Source organism: Dermochelys coriacea, chromosome 4, assembly GCF_009764565.3.
Source record: "Dermochelys coriacea isolate rDerCor1 chromosome 4, rDerCor1.pri.v4, whole genome shotgun sequence".
Taxonomy (NCBI): domain Eukaryota; kingdom Metazoa; phylum Chordata; order Testudines; family Dermochelyidae; genus Dermochelys; species Dermochelys coriacea.
In genome coordinates, this window is record NC_050071.1 from 39,752,814 (window position 1) to 39,767,468 (window position 14,655).

Genomic DNA, 14,655 nt, shown 5'->3' on the forward strand with positions numbered 1-14,655 from the left:
TTGAAGCTTGACAAATTCAGATTCGAAGTAAAGCATACATTTTTAGCAGCCAGGGTAGTTAACCATTGGAGCAGCTTACAGGAGTTGTGGTGTTTATCCATCACTGCAAATTTTAAATCAAATCTGGAAGTTTTTCACTAAGACATGATGTGGTTCAAACAGGAATTATTTTGAAAGAAGTTATAAGGTCTGTGTTGAGCAGGAGGTTGTACGAGATGATCAGAGTCGACCCTCCTGGCCTTAGAAGCTGTGAATCTGTGAATGCTCATGTTGGTGGCTACTCCAGAATAAGGGCCACAAGAGAAGTACTAAGTACCTTGAATGAGAAGTCAAGTGTCTTCAATGCTGTCTGCCTCCAAGGAATTCAGTACCTCTCCTGATCAAGTCCTAAGGTCCCAGTCCTGTAAAGGGATTTGCAAGAGCAGACCCTATTCCCACACAGTCCCTTTGACATCTTTCCGTGATCAGAGCATGTTACTAAAGGCAGCGTAAAGAAGACGCCATTAAAAAGTAAACATTTACAAAGTAAACATTTGAGAGCTATTAACACAGAGTTGTCACGTATATTTCCTATTCTAGATATAAGGAAAAACTGTGGTAATCTCTGACTTTTAATGTCTGCCACTTTATTCACTATATTCATATTTCGTAATTATTTCTAGATTCTAGAAGACTCAAATTTCTTCCTGTGATCAGCTGATATGCCCTACAGCCTTTAAAAGGCAAACTGTTTGTAAAACAGGTAGTAAACTGGTATATATTCACCATCACTCAATTTTCAAAATCCAACATTGCCAACACATATACCATTTCAGAAAAGTTTCCCAGGAGGATTTACATCATTATTAAGAAAGTAAATGGTGACTGTTTTCTTGACCAGTATGTAAAATATTGGTCTTAGAGTAGACTCAACGTGAACTGATGTGTAGAGCATCAGGTTTCAACCATTAATCTTTTCTATTTCTCGTTTTAGAGTAGCGGCCGTGTTAGTGGGCATCCGCAAAAAGAAAAGGAGGACTTGTGGCGCCTTAGAGACTTAACAACTTTATTTGAGCATAAGCTTTCGTAAGGTGTAGCTCACGAAAGCTTATGCTCAAATAAATTTGTTAGTCTCTAAGATGCCACAAGTCCTCCTTTTCTTTCTGTTTCTTTTGTGTAACACAGTTAACAAAATTCCAGTGTGTTTGTCTTTCAAAAAGATATATGGGGAAAAACAAAGAAAAACTTAATCTCTTATAATGTTCATGTTATTAAATTACTGCTGTTTGGGTGCTTACTTTCTGAAACCTTGCTCTAATAAAGTAAATTTGAAAATAATTTCTAAGGTTAAGATTATTGAAAATTAGTTTCTATATTTAGTTACCTAAACACATATTTAGACACCTAAACAAGTAGCCTGGTTTTCAAAACTGTTGAGTACTCAGCAAAAAGAGTCAGCAGCAGTTGTTGGGTGTTCAGCACTTGTGAAAATCATGCCACCTATTTAAGTGCCTGGGCCTACATGCCAAATTTTAGGCACTCATCTGTGAAAATCTCAGTTTGTTTTTAATCCTTCTTTTATATAAGAAATAAAAATGTAAATGTTAATGACTGGAACTCTTTGCTTTTGGTGGAACTCTCAAATTTGCCAGGTTTGACTGTGTAGTGTTCCAGGAAAGTGCTGGAAGCCTCCTGAAATATTTTAAACTTGATTGGACAAAACTCTTAGAATATACTGTCTGGCACAAACCGGCAATGACAGAGGAAGATGGATAATATGGCCTCTTCCATCTTAAATTTCCATGATTTCCAGGAGATAGTGTATTATAACTTACAGTGTCTTCTGTTTATTTGTCATCATGGCACATGTAGTTCTGTGTGGAAAAAGCAGTAATAACTTATGACCAAATCTGAGGTCCTTAATCAAGCAAAATTTCCCACTGACTTCAATGAGAGCTTTGTTTGATTAAAGACCACAGATTTTAGCCCCTCATATAACTTACCAATTCAGAAGTTTGAATCATCAGATAGGTTGTAAACAACCAAAACAAACAAACAAAAAAAAACCCTTTTATGCAAGCATAATAGAGCAGCTGTAGAAATAGAAAGAAGGGATAAGGCATTAAGTAGGCAGAAAGGCAATGTGTTAGACATGGAAGCAGATGTTCTATACTGCCAGAACAAAGAAACAATCATGCATGCAAAGTAAGACCACATCAGGGACAGAGAGAGACAAAAGACAACACAAGATAATGTCAAAGTTGAAGGACATTAGTTTGAAATCAAGGAAGTGAGGTGATATGTAGAAATGAGACTGACAAATGCAAAATGATTGATTCAAAGCTAAAGTAGAACATACAGGGTTAGATTGTGTCTGACTCTTGTGGTGATTACAAGGGAAAGGGATGGGAGGAGAACACTTGTCTTTATTCTTTCTTGCATGCATTGGTCCCTTCTAGCATTCCCTGAGGCTCTAGCCACAGCAAGAGGAGGGAGGCAGGAGAGGGAGTCTGAGAAGATGTGGCCCCCACCCAGTCGCTCCATGTCACAGAAGGGAGCAGATACTTTCTTTTCCTGAGGCTGCACAATCCCTCCCAGAACTTCTGGGATAGCACAGATCTACATGCAGATGTATAGTACAAGCTGAGCCATACTGTAAAATAGTAAATAAGTAGATTACTATGGAACTGGCTCAACATTGGAACATCCCTGAAATGACCTTATTGTTAAAATCAGAAAGCCAGTTTAAAGATCGCAGACAGGTTGATGCATCATTACATCTGATTGCCCCCGTTTTTCCTTTCTAACATGAGTCTCTAATTCAGTTTCCACAGATGGAGATAGAGATAAAATCATGGAAAAAGCAAAGGAATAAGTCATACATGGTTCACTGAAAGAAAGAGAAAAATATGAAGGGGAGTTAGAGATAGATAGTACAATGTGATTGGTGCAGAAAACAGAGTAGCTGAATGTTTTGTTTGTTTTTGTTTGAGAGAGAAGTCAGATTAGTGAAGTAAAAGAATAAGTAAATAAAATGAGTAATCACATTTAATGTGAAATGATAATGGCAACATGATGCTTAGAGAAGCTGAAACAAGATTTTAAATAGGCGTGGTTTATGGGAAGAAGCAATATACAACTGGATAAGCAGGAAATTGACATGTCATGAGATCATGAACAAGATAAGAATTAGAAGGGAAGAAAAAGGAATAGAGTGGCATAGGATAATTTGAAGACGCTGGCAGGAGAATACTTTAGAAAAGCACATGTAATGAAAAAGGGAAGGCAGAATTGATTACAATGGTAGTTTTGTCTGAATAAATTACACTGAATAAGACTTGTTAACCCTGTCATTTATCCTCTTCAATACCCTATCTTTTTACAGGTCTGTTTGTATTAGTTTCTAATGTTACTTGTGCAGTATACAAATGAGACGACAGTGCTTTTTGCATTTTGAGGGTTGTTCAATCTTTTAGAGAGGAAGGTGTGCTTTTCCAAACTAATTATATGGGCGGAGGCGGGGTTATGTGTTCAAGAGCTTTTAAAATCCCTATTTAACATCACTGTAATATCGAATTTCTGTAAAATATTTTTGGTGTCAAACATTACATTACTAATGTTCCTCTTGTTTTTCCTAATGATATTAAAAACATAACAAACCTGAAGAGTTTGTTTTTGGGGAATATATTTGCAGGAACTGAAGAGGAGGATGAAGGCGATGACCTGTTGTTGGGGTCTGTGGATGAGTTCTGGTGGTTTCCCCATATGTGGAGTCACATGCAGCCTCATCTCTTCCATAATGAGTCGTCACTGGTGGAACAGATGATTCTCAACAAAAAATTTGCCTTAGTAAGTAACATCTTTGCACGGTATACTTAATAGAGCTATATGAGAATCAGAATTGGTTTTTCAGGAAATGCTGCAATTGCGAATTTTATTTTTATTCTGAATTTTTCAATCAAAAATTTTCAAAAAAATCATTTTGGGTCAACTAAAAACTTCAATTTTGATAAAATTTAAAACTTTTTTTTCCTATTTTGACTTTTTTATTTTACATTATAATTTATAATATAATATAAAATCAAATACATTTTGAAACAAAAAGTTGTTTTTAAATGAAAAATCAAAACATTCCATTCCATTAAGGTTGAAATGCTTCATTTTGATTCAGTTTTCTGAACAGAATTTTGTCAACATCAGCACATTCCCTCAGAAAGTCTCAAATTTGGTGAAGTGGCATTTTCCAATGAAAAAATGTTCTGGTGGAAAATTTTCAGCCAGCTCTAGTACTGAACTGCAATGTTTGCATAATGAAATATAGTCCAAGTTTATCATTCAGAACTTTCAAAGCCCTATCTTTGCTCTGAAATCTAGTAAAATCTCTCAGGATTATTAACGTATATTACAATTACCCATTTGATCAGTTTATGTATAAAAATAGCTGTTCTGAAAAGCATTGACTTTGCTAAGTAATTATATTTTTACAGCAAGGTACTGAAAAAAAATATTTCAATGAGAACCTGAAAGAAAAACAAAATGAGACATACAGATATAAGAAAATTAAGGAAAGAAAAATGTACTTGGTTTGATTTTGCCATTCAGTTTCATGTAACAAAGAAACCCCAGAAGTCTCACACATGTGTACATTATACTATACTACTAGTTTACAGATGTGAATGCTGCTAATTTTGAAATATAGTACTCTGGTGTAAAATACATTTTACTGTTTAAAATCATATTCATTTTCACTATTTAAGAATTCACTGTGGGCTAAATTATGCTTTCCCCTGTGTGGGAGCACTGGATGAGGGGTTGGAGAGAAAGCATAGGGAGTGTTTCTCCCCTAGCACATTCATACATGAGCTAGTCATAATTTGGTTCCCAGTGCTGGAGGATGTAAGGAGAGTCAGATGAAATTAGCTCTGGGGGTACTAGCCCCAGAGAGGCTGTTTCTTGGTGGCCTAAAAATAGGCCCAAGGCTCAGGAATGACAGTACACATGTTAAATAGGTGTAGCAAAGAGCTACACCTCCCCTTGGGTTTCTAGAACTATTGGGCCTAATTCTGCTTTCACTTATACTATTGTAAACCAGGAGTAACTCCATTTGAAATCAGTGGAATTGCACTGGTAATGTGAAAGGAGAATTCGGTACATTATGCTATTATCAATTTGGACACTATTTATCTTTACTCCTTCAAAAAGAAAATTTGAGCATTTAATTATATTATCTTAGTTGGGACAAGGGTTGCCAAATGTCTAATCGCACAAACCCAAACATCCTTGCCCCGTCCCCTGTCCTGCCCCTTCTCAGAGGCCCCGGCCCCGCTCACTCCATCCCCCCTCCCTCCCATTTTTGCTCGCTCTCTCCCACCCTCACTCACTTTCACCAGTCTGGGGCAGGGGGTTGGAGTGCAGGAGTGGATGCAGGCTCTTGGTTGGGGGGTGGGACCAAGGGGTTCAGAGTGTGGGAAGGGGCTCCGGGCTGAGCCTGGTACAGGAGCGGGTGTGTGGTGTGGGCTCTGGGAGGGAGTTTGGGTGTGGGAGGGCGCTCAGGGTGCAGGCTCTGGGAGGAAGTTTGGATGTAGGAGGGGGCTCGGAGTGGGGCGAAGGGGTGTGGAGTGTGGGAGTGGGTTCGGGGATGGGGCAAGGGGTTCGGAGTGCAGGCTCCGGCTGGGCAGCGCTTACCTCGGGCTGTTCCTGGAAGCAGCTGGAATGTCTGGCTCCTAGGCTCAGGGGCAGCCAGAGGGCTCTATGCATTTCCCCGCCTGCCCCTGCAACTCCCATTGGCTGCACTTCCCAGCCCATGTGAGCTGCGGAGTCGGCACTCAAGGCCAGGACAGTGCGCAGAGACCCCCTGGCCGTACCTGTGCCTAGGAGCCAGAGAGATGTGCCAGTTGCTTCCAGGAGCCGCATGGAGTCGGGGCAGGTAGGGAGCCTGCCTTAGGTCCGCTGTGTCACCGACCAGACTTTCAGTGGCCTATTAAAATCTCCAAGATTCGTTTCAGCCACCGGGAGATTAATTCCTGGTCAATCCGGGAGTGTTGGCAACACTAGTTGGAAAACTCATTAATTTATGATTAATTTTTAATGCAAAGAGTAACTAAAACACACAAAAAATTACTCCAGCGATAGACCATTGTTCTAATTTTTTTGGAGATAACTAAGTTGCAGGTGATATTAAGCTAAATACTTTCAAAAGGTATGGAATAGTAATATTTTACCTTATAGCTTTGTATTTGAGACATAATTAGCAAGTATATTTATACACACTCATGAGTGCGCACATCCCCACACACACGCAGGCTGCATGAATCAGAACAAAAATACGTTTTCCATTTTTTCCTTTCATTTCATTTGACCACACTTTTAAATAAAACCTTCTTTTTCCCCTTTAAAAGGGTTCATCTTGACATCTGAAAATGTGTAACTGGATTTATAATTTATGATTTCACAAAAAGAAAATAATTAATACTGCAGAAGAACCAGGTAGCATATTTTAGAATTTAATTCAATAATTATATGTAGAATCTGGGATTTCAAGTGCATATTGTCATGTGGTTTTACAGCTAAGCATTGCTGCTACCTATGCACAAAAGACAGTATTACATCACACAGTAGTATTTGAAAGCTGTATTAAAGGTTCTCAAGAGTGACAAATAAGTAGCTCCTTAAACTTGTATTTGTAACAGAGAACATCCCATTCTTTCACAAAATGAGCCACAAGTAGACTTTCAAGTGTTGTGGTGACACTGACTAGCCCTGCCACTAACAGTCAAAGATGACAAGGATTTCATAGCCGAGATTAGAACTAACTAAACAACCACTGGAATGTACAAATCACCCAGTTTTCACAAAACAAGGCTGAATAAGTAAGGTTGTATTCTGTTTATATGGCATGTTTAGCCAACAAAAACTATATTAAAAGTATGTTAAGGACTGACACACAACTATAAAAATAAGTAAATTAAATATATAACTGTGTTGCAACACTTAGGACACAGTCCATCAAGAAGGTATTTGAAGGTGCACAAGTGTTCAAAACTACCCCCTAACTGTGAATACTTTAGCTTTATTGTTTTGTATTACAACTTTAATATTATGATGATGCAGTTTCTCTTAAGTAAATGTGTTTATTGGTTTTCTAGTGATTATTTTTAAATAATCATAATGGACCAAATATATCTCTAATGAAACTCCATTAACTTCACCGGATAGAATTTGATCCATTGCTTTGTCTTGCATAGGTACAAATATTCCTTCTGTTGCATATAGGATTTCTATCAAGTGTATTTAGTTTTTAAATATTTTTCTCAAAGTGCTAACTTAGAGAACTACCAGCTATGTAAGGAAACGGGATTTTGCTGGTCCAGCTCTTCAGCAAACAAAAAAAGGATTGTTTTATTGTTGGTGAAAATTTTTTTCTTTAATACATATTTTGGGTCAAATTTATCCCTGGTGTAACTCTTGACACATTTTAGTTACTCTTTGCACTAAAAGTTAACTAACAAAATATAGTTTCCAGCAAAAATATCATTATATAAATCAATGGTAGACTTTGCCTGGAATACTGTTTTCAGATCTGGTCACCCCATCTCAAAGAGAATATTGCAGAAATATAAGGGGTTCAAGACCAGAACTATTAGAAGCACATGGAAAGAGACTGAAAAGATAGAGACTTTTCTTTAGAGCAGAAGTGAATAAGAGAGGATGTGATGAAAGTTAACAAGAATATCCCGGTTATCCTTTAAGTGCTTGTTGCAGATTTTCTTGCATCTTCCTCAGAAGTAGCTGGTATGGCTAGTATTAGAGACAGGATACTGAAAGAGATGGACCACTGCTCTGATCCATTTTTGCAATTCTTCTTTCCAAAGTCAGTTGGAAGACAGATTGAGATATATGAAGGACAGTTGTAGTTTACAGATGGTAAATATTGAGATTCATTTAGGTTGTTCTAAATCCAATCTGTTGTGAAATTTTCAGAAAATGAAGAAAAATGTGACATGAAAAAAGAAAAGATTTTACTCTGTGTTTTTATACAGATACATCAATTAAATGCAGTTATGGGGTCCCCCCCAACTGATTAGAAAGCAGTTTGCTCAGAAACTGAGCATTGAATCTGGGTGGATTTGATTTATATCAAATTGATTTAAATCATGATTTAAATCGCTAGTTAGGAAGACTCGATTTAATTATGGATTTCTACATAAAAGTGCATTCTTGTTGGTTGTTATAACCTTAATGCATATTCTTCAAAACTCAGAGATAGGTGTAGGTTTCATTTTTAGAAGGCACAGACTATAAGTTTTTAAAGTGATTTATTTTGAAAACTTTTCAGATTCGTTTTACAGCTATATCAGAAAATGAATGATTGTTTGGTTATTTCACCTACCAAAGGTAATTGAAGCAAATATTTATGAAGTCACTGGGAGTTGAACAGGTTAATCATGAATATTTGGAGGATTTTCTTGCCCTGCTGTATTAGGAGGAGAACATCACCAGACAGACATTTAAATTCTTCTATTTAACTAAAATAACAACATTATGTATTCTAGATTTTTTCAGCAAGCATATAATACTTTAACAAGTAAGCGTATGAATTTTTGAATTTAGTTAAACATTCAAGTTATTTAAAATCAGGTTTATTCTTGTTAAAATTGTTTTTAACTAAAATAGTTAAATGAAATATTTTTAAATAAACAAAAATTAAATCGACTATGTCAGCCAGGTCAACATGAGAAACTTAAAATATCAGTCATCTTCACCTTCATTTCCTGTTTGTTCATAATCTGGAAAAGAAAAACAAGCTTTCCTGCTTTTTCAGGTCCCAAACGATTTCTCAGTTTGGAACGAATTAGTCCAAAGGAAGAAAATATTCTTTCTACACTGGCAGAAGAAGCTACTGCTGTTAAAAGTGAGATTATCACTTCAACGGTCTTGGAATCTAAGTGCCTAAGTGACTTCCAACAGTTCACTTGTGAGACTTTCTTTAAAACATCATGAGCAAACATTTATTTCTTGAATGGTTCACCCTGAGCTCTGAAGTATATTATAGTTAGCCTTATGGAGGGATGATTGCTAGATGTCTATGTCATAGCCAACTCCTCTTCTTCAGCAGTTAAGGTTTGACCCTGGTCCCAAGTATTGAGAATATTTGCAAGAAAATGAGCTGGAGATCGAGCTTGTCCCATTCATTTTTTTAATACTTGTAATTTAACTCTGTCATTGCATATTTCTCTTTCTAAGATCTATCTCAGTTCCTTCCAGATTCAACAGCGTCAGCAACAAAACAGCTATTTCCCTGCATTTTGTTCAAGGCTACTCAGCATGTGTTCACATTTCTCTTAAGGCAATGTTGAGAACTTTGGCTGACAGTGCCATCTATTTTTTCATGATTTTCTTCACAGACTGTCATCAGATTAGGCCAGTTCTTGGTACAGTGCTCAAAACAGTCCACTACTGAGTTCCATGGCATATCTGGTGGGAGAGTTAGCTTGGTTCCTCCCACTTTTTTTCAGAGTAATTTCTGCAAAGTGGTTGTTACAGAAGTATTTTGCAATTTCCACATTAGCCTTTATTTCTGGAACACTGAAATCTTTGGCTAGGAGATGCATCAAATGAGCACAGCAACCATATGTTATTAGCTTGGGACTCTCTTCTAAATTTCTTCTCATCTTGGATACATTTGCAGCATTGTCTGTTACCAAGCTGTGTACTAGACTTTTGAATTTTTTCCCCACAGTTTGTTATAGCTTTTACTGCTACTTGTTGTAAGTATTCTGCTGTGTGCATTTCCTGATGTATCAATTGTTTCTGTAATGAAGACATTCCCTTCTTCTGTTATCACACAAGCACATACAACAGGATCATTGTGGACATTGCTCCAGCCAGGTTAACAATTTCACCCTCTAGACCTTTTGCACACAGCTCAATTTCTCTTTCATACACTTTATCCAGCAATTTGCCTGTGATGTCTGCTCTCTTGGGTGGACTGTATCCTGGTCTTAATGACTGAACCATGTTAATGAAGTGTGGGTTCTCAATCATATGGAAAGGAGAGTTTGCTACATAAACAAACCGGGCAATTTTTTTATCAATTACCTCTTTTTGTAATCTGCTGTTTTTCTTATCACAAAGTTATCTACGGTTGTTTCTGAATGATGGAAAAAAATTTTTTCTTTTTGCTATAGGTGATATACTGTGGCTATGTGACCTAAGTGATGTGACTGAAACACTATCATTAGCAGATAACTCTGAAACTATAGAAAATGATGGTGAGCTTGAAGGTGGATAGTCTTCAGAATCCTGTATGTTGAGGATGGATTCTCCCAAACAAAATGAGTCAATGCAGTTATTTAATTATTATTATCATACTGCTCATTTAGTATTACTCATTGCATTCACTGACCCTCAGTACTACTTTAAAGGTGAAATTGTAAAAGGAAGATCTGCCTATTTCAGCTATTTATTTTTTTTAACACAACTGCATCTAAAACGATAGTACCATAGAATAACAACTAAACAAAATTGTCAGACATATAGATGAACATAATTTGTTGGGGAAGAGTCAACATGGATTTTGTAAAGGGAAATCATGCCTCATAAATCTCCTAGAATTCTTTAAGGGGGTCAACAAGCACGTGGACAAGGCAGATCCAGTGGATATAGTATACTTAGATTTTCACAGGTTTCAGAGTAGCAGCCGTGTTAGTCTGTTGCAACAAAGCCCGTTGCCAACTCTGTCCACATATCTATTCAGGGGATACCATCATAGGGCCTAATCACATCAGCCACACTATCAGAGGCTCGTTCACCTGCGCATCTACCAATGTGATATATGCCATCATGTGCCAGCAATGCCCCTCTGCCATGTACATTGGCCAAACTGGACAGTCTCTATGTAAAAGAATGGACACAAATCAGACGTCAAGAATTATAACATTCAAAAACCAGTTGGAGAACACTTCAATCTCTCTGGTCACTCGATCACAGACCTAAGAGTGGCTATACTTCAACAAAAAAGCTTCAAAAACAGACTCCAAGGAGAGACTGCTGAATTGGAATTAATTTGCAAACTGGATACAATTAACTTAGGCTTGAATAGAGACTGGGAATGGATGAGTCATTACACAAAGTAAAACTATTTCCCCATGGTATTCTCCCCCCCCCACCCCCCACTGTTCCTCTGATATTCTTGTTAACTGCTGGAATTAGCCTACCTTGCTTGTCACCATGAAAGGTTTTCCTCCTTTCCCCCCCTGCTGCTGGTGATGGCTTATCTTAAGTGATCACTCTCCTTACAGTGTGTATGATAAACCCATTGTTTCATGTTCTCTGTGTGTGTGTATAAATCTCTCCTCTGTTTTTTCCACCAAATGCATCCGATGAAGTGAGCTGTAGCTCACGAAAGCTTATGCTCTAATAAATTTGTTAGTCTCTAAGGTGCCACAAGTACTCCTTTTCTTTTTTAGATTTTCAGAAAGCCTTTGACAAGGTCCCTCACCAAAGGCTCTTAAACAAAGTAAGCTGTCATGGGATAAGAGGGAAGGTCCTCTCATGGATCAGTAACTGGTTAAAATTGGAAAATGTCCAGCGGAGGGCAACAAAAATGATTAGGGGACTGGAACACATGACTTACGAGGAGAAGCAGAAGGAACTGGGATTGTTTAGTATGCGGAAGAGAAGAATGAGGGGGGGGATTTGATAGCTGCTTTCAACTACCTGAAAGGGAGTTCCAAAGAGGATGGATCTAGACTGTTCTCAGTAGTAGCAGATGACAGAACGAGGACTAATGGTCTCAAGTTGCAGTGGGGGAGGTTTAGGTTGGATATTAGGAAAAACTTTTTCACTAGGAGGGTGGTGAAACACTGGAATGCGTTACCTAGGGAGGTGGTGGAATCTCCTTCCTTTGAAGTTTTTAAGGTCAGGCTTGACAAAGCCTGGCTGGGATGATTTAGTTGGGGATTGGTCCGGCTTTGAGCGGGGGTTGGACTAGATGACCTCTGAGGTCCCTTCCAACCCTGATATTCTATGATCTCCAGACTTCTTCTCTTTGTCCAGATCTATTCCACACCCAACAAACTTCTATTCACTGAACTCTTTGAAACTTTGCACTTTTAGAGAGAGGTACGGGATTGACTCTGTGTACACACATTTGCAGAGGGACAATAGGGTTGAGGTCTGTTATTTCTCATCTCTATATATTTATTTATTTTAAAATATTTTTGCTGTTGACAAGCATGTTATCTCTGGAGACACAAATCCACAGTTTGAGAACTGCAAAACTAAGCATCTCTGGTAGCATCTTCTAGACGAAGCACTGAGTCCCATTGGGTAGATAGAAAGATTAACCTAAATAATCTATACAGAAGCCCCTGGAACCCATAAGATTCTGAACTATGAACTATTGGAACTCATTTACAAAACTTTTCTTAAACATTACATGAATATATTGTCTCATACTATAGAATTAGAATTTATAATCCCTATTCCATGATGAGTTCTCTTTGAGCTATAATGTATCTTTATCTTTAGATAGGTTATTTCCTCAAAAAGTATTTTATCAAAAAAATCAAATTTTTTTTTAAAAAAATCATTGATTTTTATTCACCCTGGAATTGATGCATCATGTTTAGGGCCCTACCACAGTCCAGTCACAGTCCATTCTAGTCAATTTCCATTCAAAGGCCATTCTAGTCAATTTCACAGTCATAGGATTTTAAAAATCAAATATTTCCCAATTTTAGCTATTTAAATCTGAAATTTCACAGTGTTTGATTGTAGGGATCCTGACCCAAAAACGAGTTGGGGGAGGTGGGTTGTGAGGTTATTGTAGGGAGGGTTGCGGTACTGCTACCCCTACTTCTGCTCTGCTGCTGGCGTCGGCACTGGGCAGCTGGAGAGCCATGGCTGCTGGCCGGGAGCCCAACTTTGAAGGCAGAGCTGCCACCAGCAGCAGCACAGAAGTAAAGATGGCATGGTATGGTATTGCCACCCTTACTTCTGTGCTTCTGCCTGCAGAGCTGAGCGCTCAGTCAGCAGCCACCACTCTGGGTGCCCATGGTATGGTATTGCCACTCTTATTTCTGTATGAAATTCAGTAAAACTCCTTACTTCCTTATGAAATAGTATAAGAATAAAAATATTTGAAAAATACTGAAGAAGATACTATTACATGGAAAAAGATATGCTCATAATTAGTATGAAAGATTTTAATTAAATTACATATTTTTAGTGAATATTGGTGTAAGATTAAGAAACCCCTTAATTCAGACTTTTGTTTAGAGTTGAATGAAGAAGATTAAACAGGACATTAGAGAATACAGTCTCTTACATGTTTTATAAAAATTATTCTTTTTGATGCTTGTGCATGCTCAAGTGAAGTAGAAAAGATTAAGATAGGAGAAAGGGAAATTGAAACTTCTGTACTGGAATTAAGTAGTTTAAAGCTAAATAACCGATTGTAGTCAAATCAATGGGCCAAGTCCTATAGTCTTTTTACTCAGACCCACTTAGTATTGAAGTGAATGTACATTACACACTCTGAACCCACAGTAGAGAACCAACCATATATATAAGGAATAATTGACAGTGTGATATATAGGCCTTATCAAGCATAACTTTTGGATGGCTGCATTACTACCAAGTGAGGAAGCTCAGCCTGAATAGTTCACTTTATCTCAAATGCATGGTAATAAAACCATATGCCATAGCATGGCATCATACATTCTGTGTTTGCCATGAATTAAAAAAAAAATTTACAAATGTTTTAGATTATTTTTTTTAAATTATTGGGATTTGAAAAAAATCCTCTACCTAATAACCCAAGTATGGTTTTTAGAAGTCCCACTGTACCAGGTCCAGAAGTGGCCCTAAACCCCTAAAATGAGGGAAAATAACTTGTCTTTACCTACAAACATTACAACTTTAATGTCTGTTTTTTCAGATTCTTCCTGGACTAGAAGGAAATACTGTGTATTACACTGACAACATTATATTCCCAATGGGATGAAACTCCTTTTCTAGCCTTTCTGCATCGTGATCAAACAGATTTTGTAGCCATGATACTTCATTTGTAGAAAACTTGTCAGTGGTCTAGGACTAAATCTTGACTCTCCTGAACTTGGGGCAAATGTCTCACACACACACACACACACACGTTTGTATCTATACATATGAATGGGTACATGGTACATATGAATGGGTACATGGAATGCAATTTGCATCCTCTACACCTCTGAGGGCACTTGTGCCCAAGGAGGTTTCATACCTAGAGGAAAAGAAAGCATTAATTCTGATACCACATTCCTTCCATAGGTTCTGCAAGGTAAAGGCAACTACAGGTTCCCATTGTTTGGAGACTGGATGCCTCAAGGGAGTAGTAATCTCTTGATCACAAATTAGAATCCACCCCAAGTCCGATACGACCAAAAAGTAGTTACTCTTATATGGCTGTTCATAGGCATGTGAATAAGTTAGTGGTCTAGGCCCAACTCCTAGTGGGCAAGTGTCCACAAAAATCTCCATACCAATTGGCAGCCTTGATGGCAGTCTCAGGAGAGGGGCCAGAGTTTGATGATTATGGAAAATGAATTACCCTTTCACCTTAAGAGTTTGTCATGGTTCCAGCAACTTAGCAAAGCAGTGACAGGAAGTATGCTTTGCTATTGCCCATTCTGC

General features: G+C 37.8%; 1 protein-coding gene across 5 annotated transcripts in view; it reads left to right on the plus strand.

Annotated features, from left to right (window-relative positions):
* The window catches only part of LOC119854944 (bifunctional heparan sulfate N-deacetylase/N-sulfotransferase 3), a 128,072-nt gene that overhangs the window by 65,423 nt on the left and 47,994 nt on the right, over positions 1 to 14,655 (plus strand). For all 5 annotated transcript variants that reach the window (XM_043513288.1, XM_043513289.1, XM_043513286.1 and 2 more), the window contains one exon: positions 3,674 to 3,828. In XM_043513288.1, coding sequence (XP_043369223.1) covers positions 3,674 to 3,828 — 155 coding nt within the window. The remainder of the gene's footprint in view (positions 1 to 3,673; positions 3,829 to 14,655) is intronic.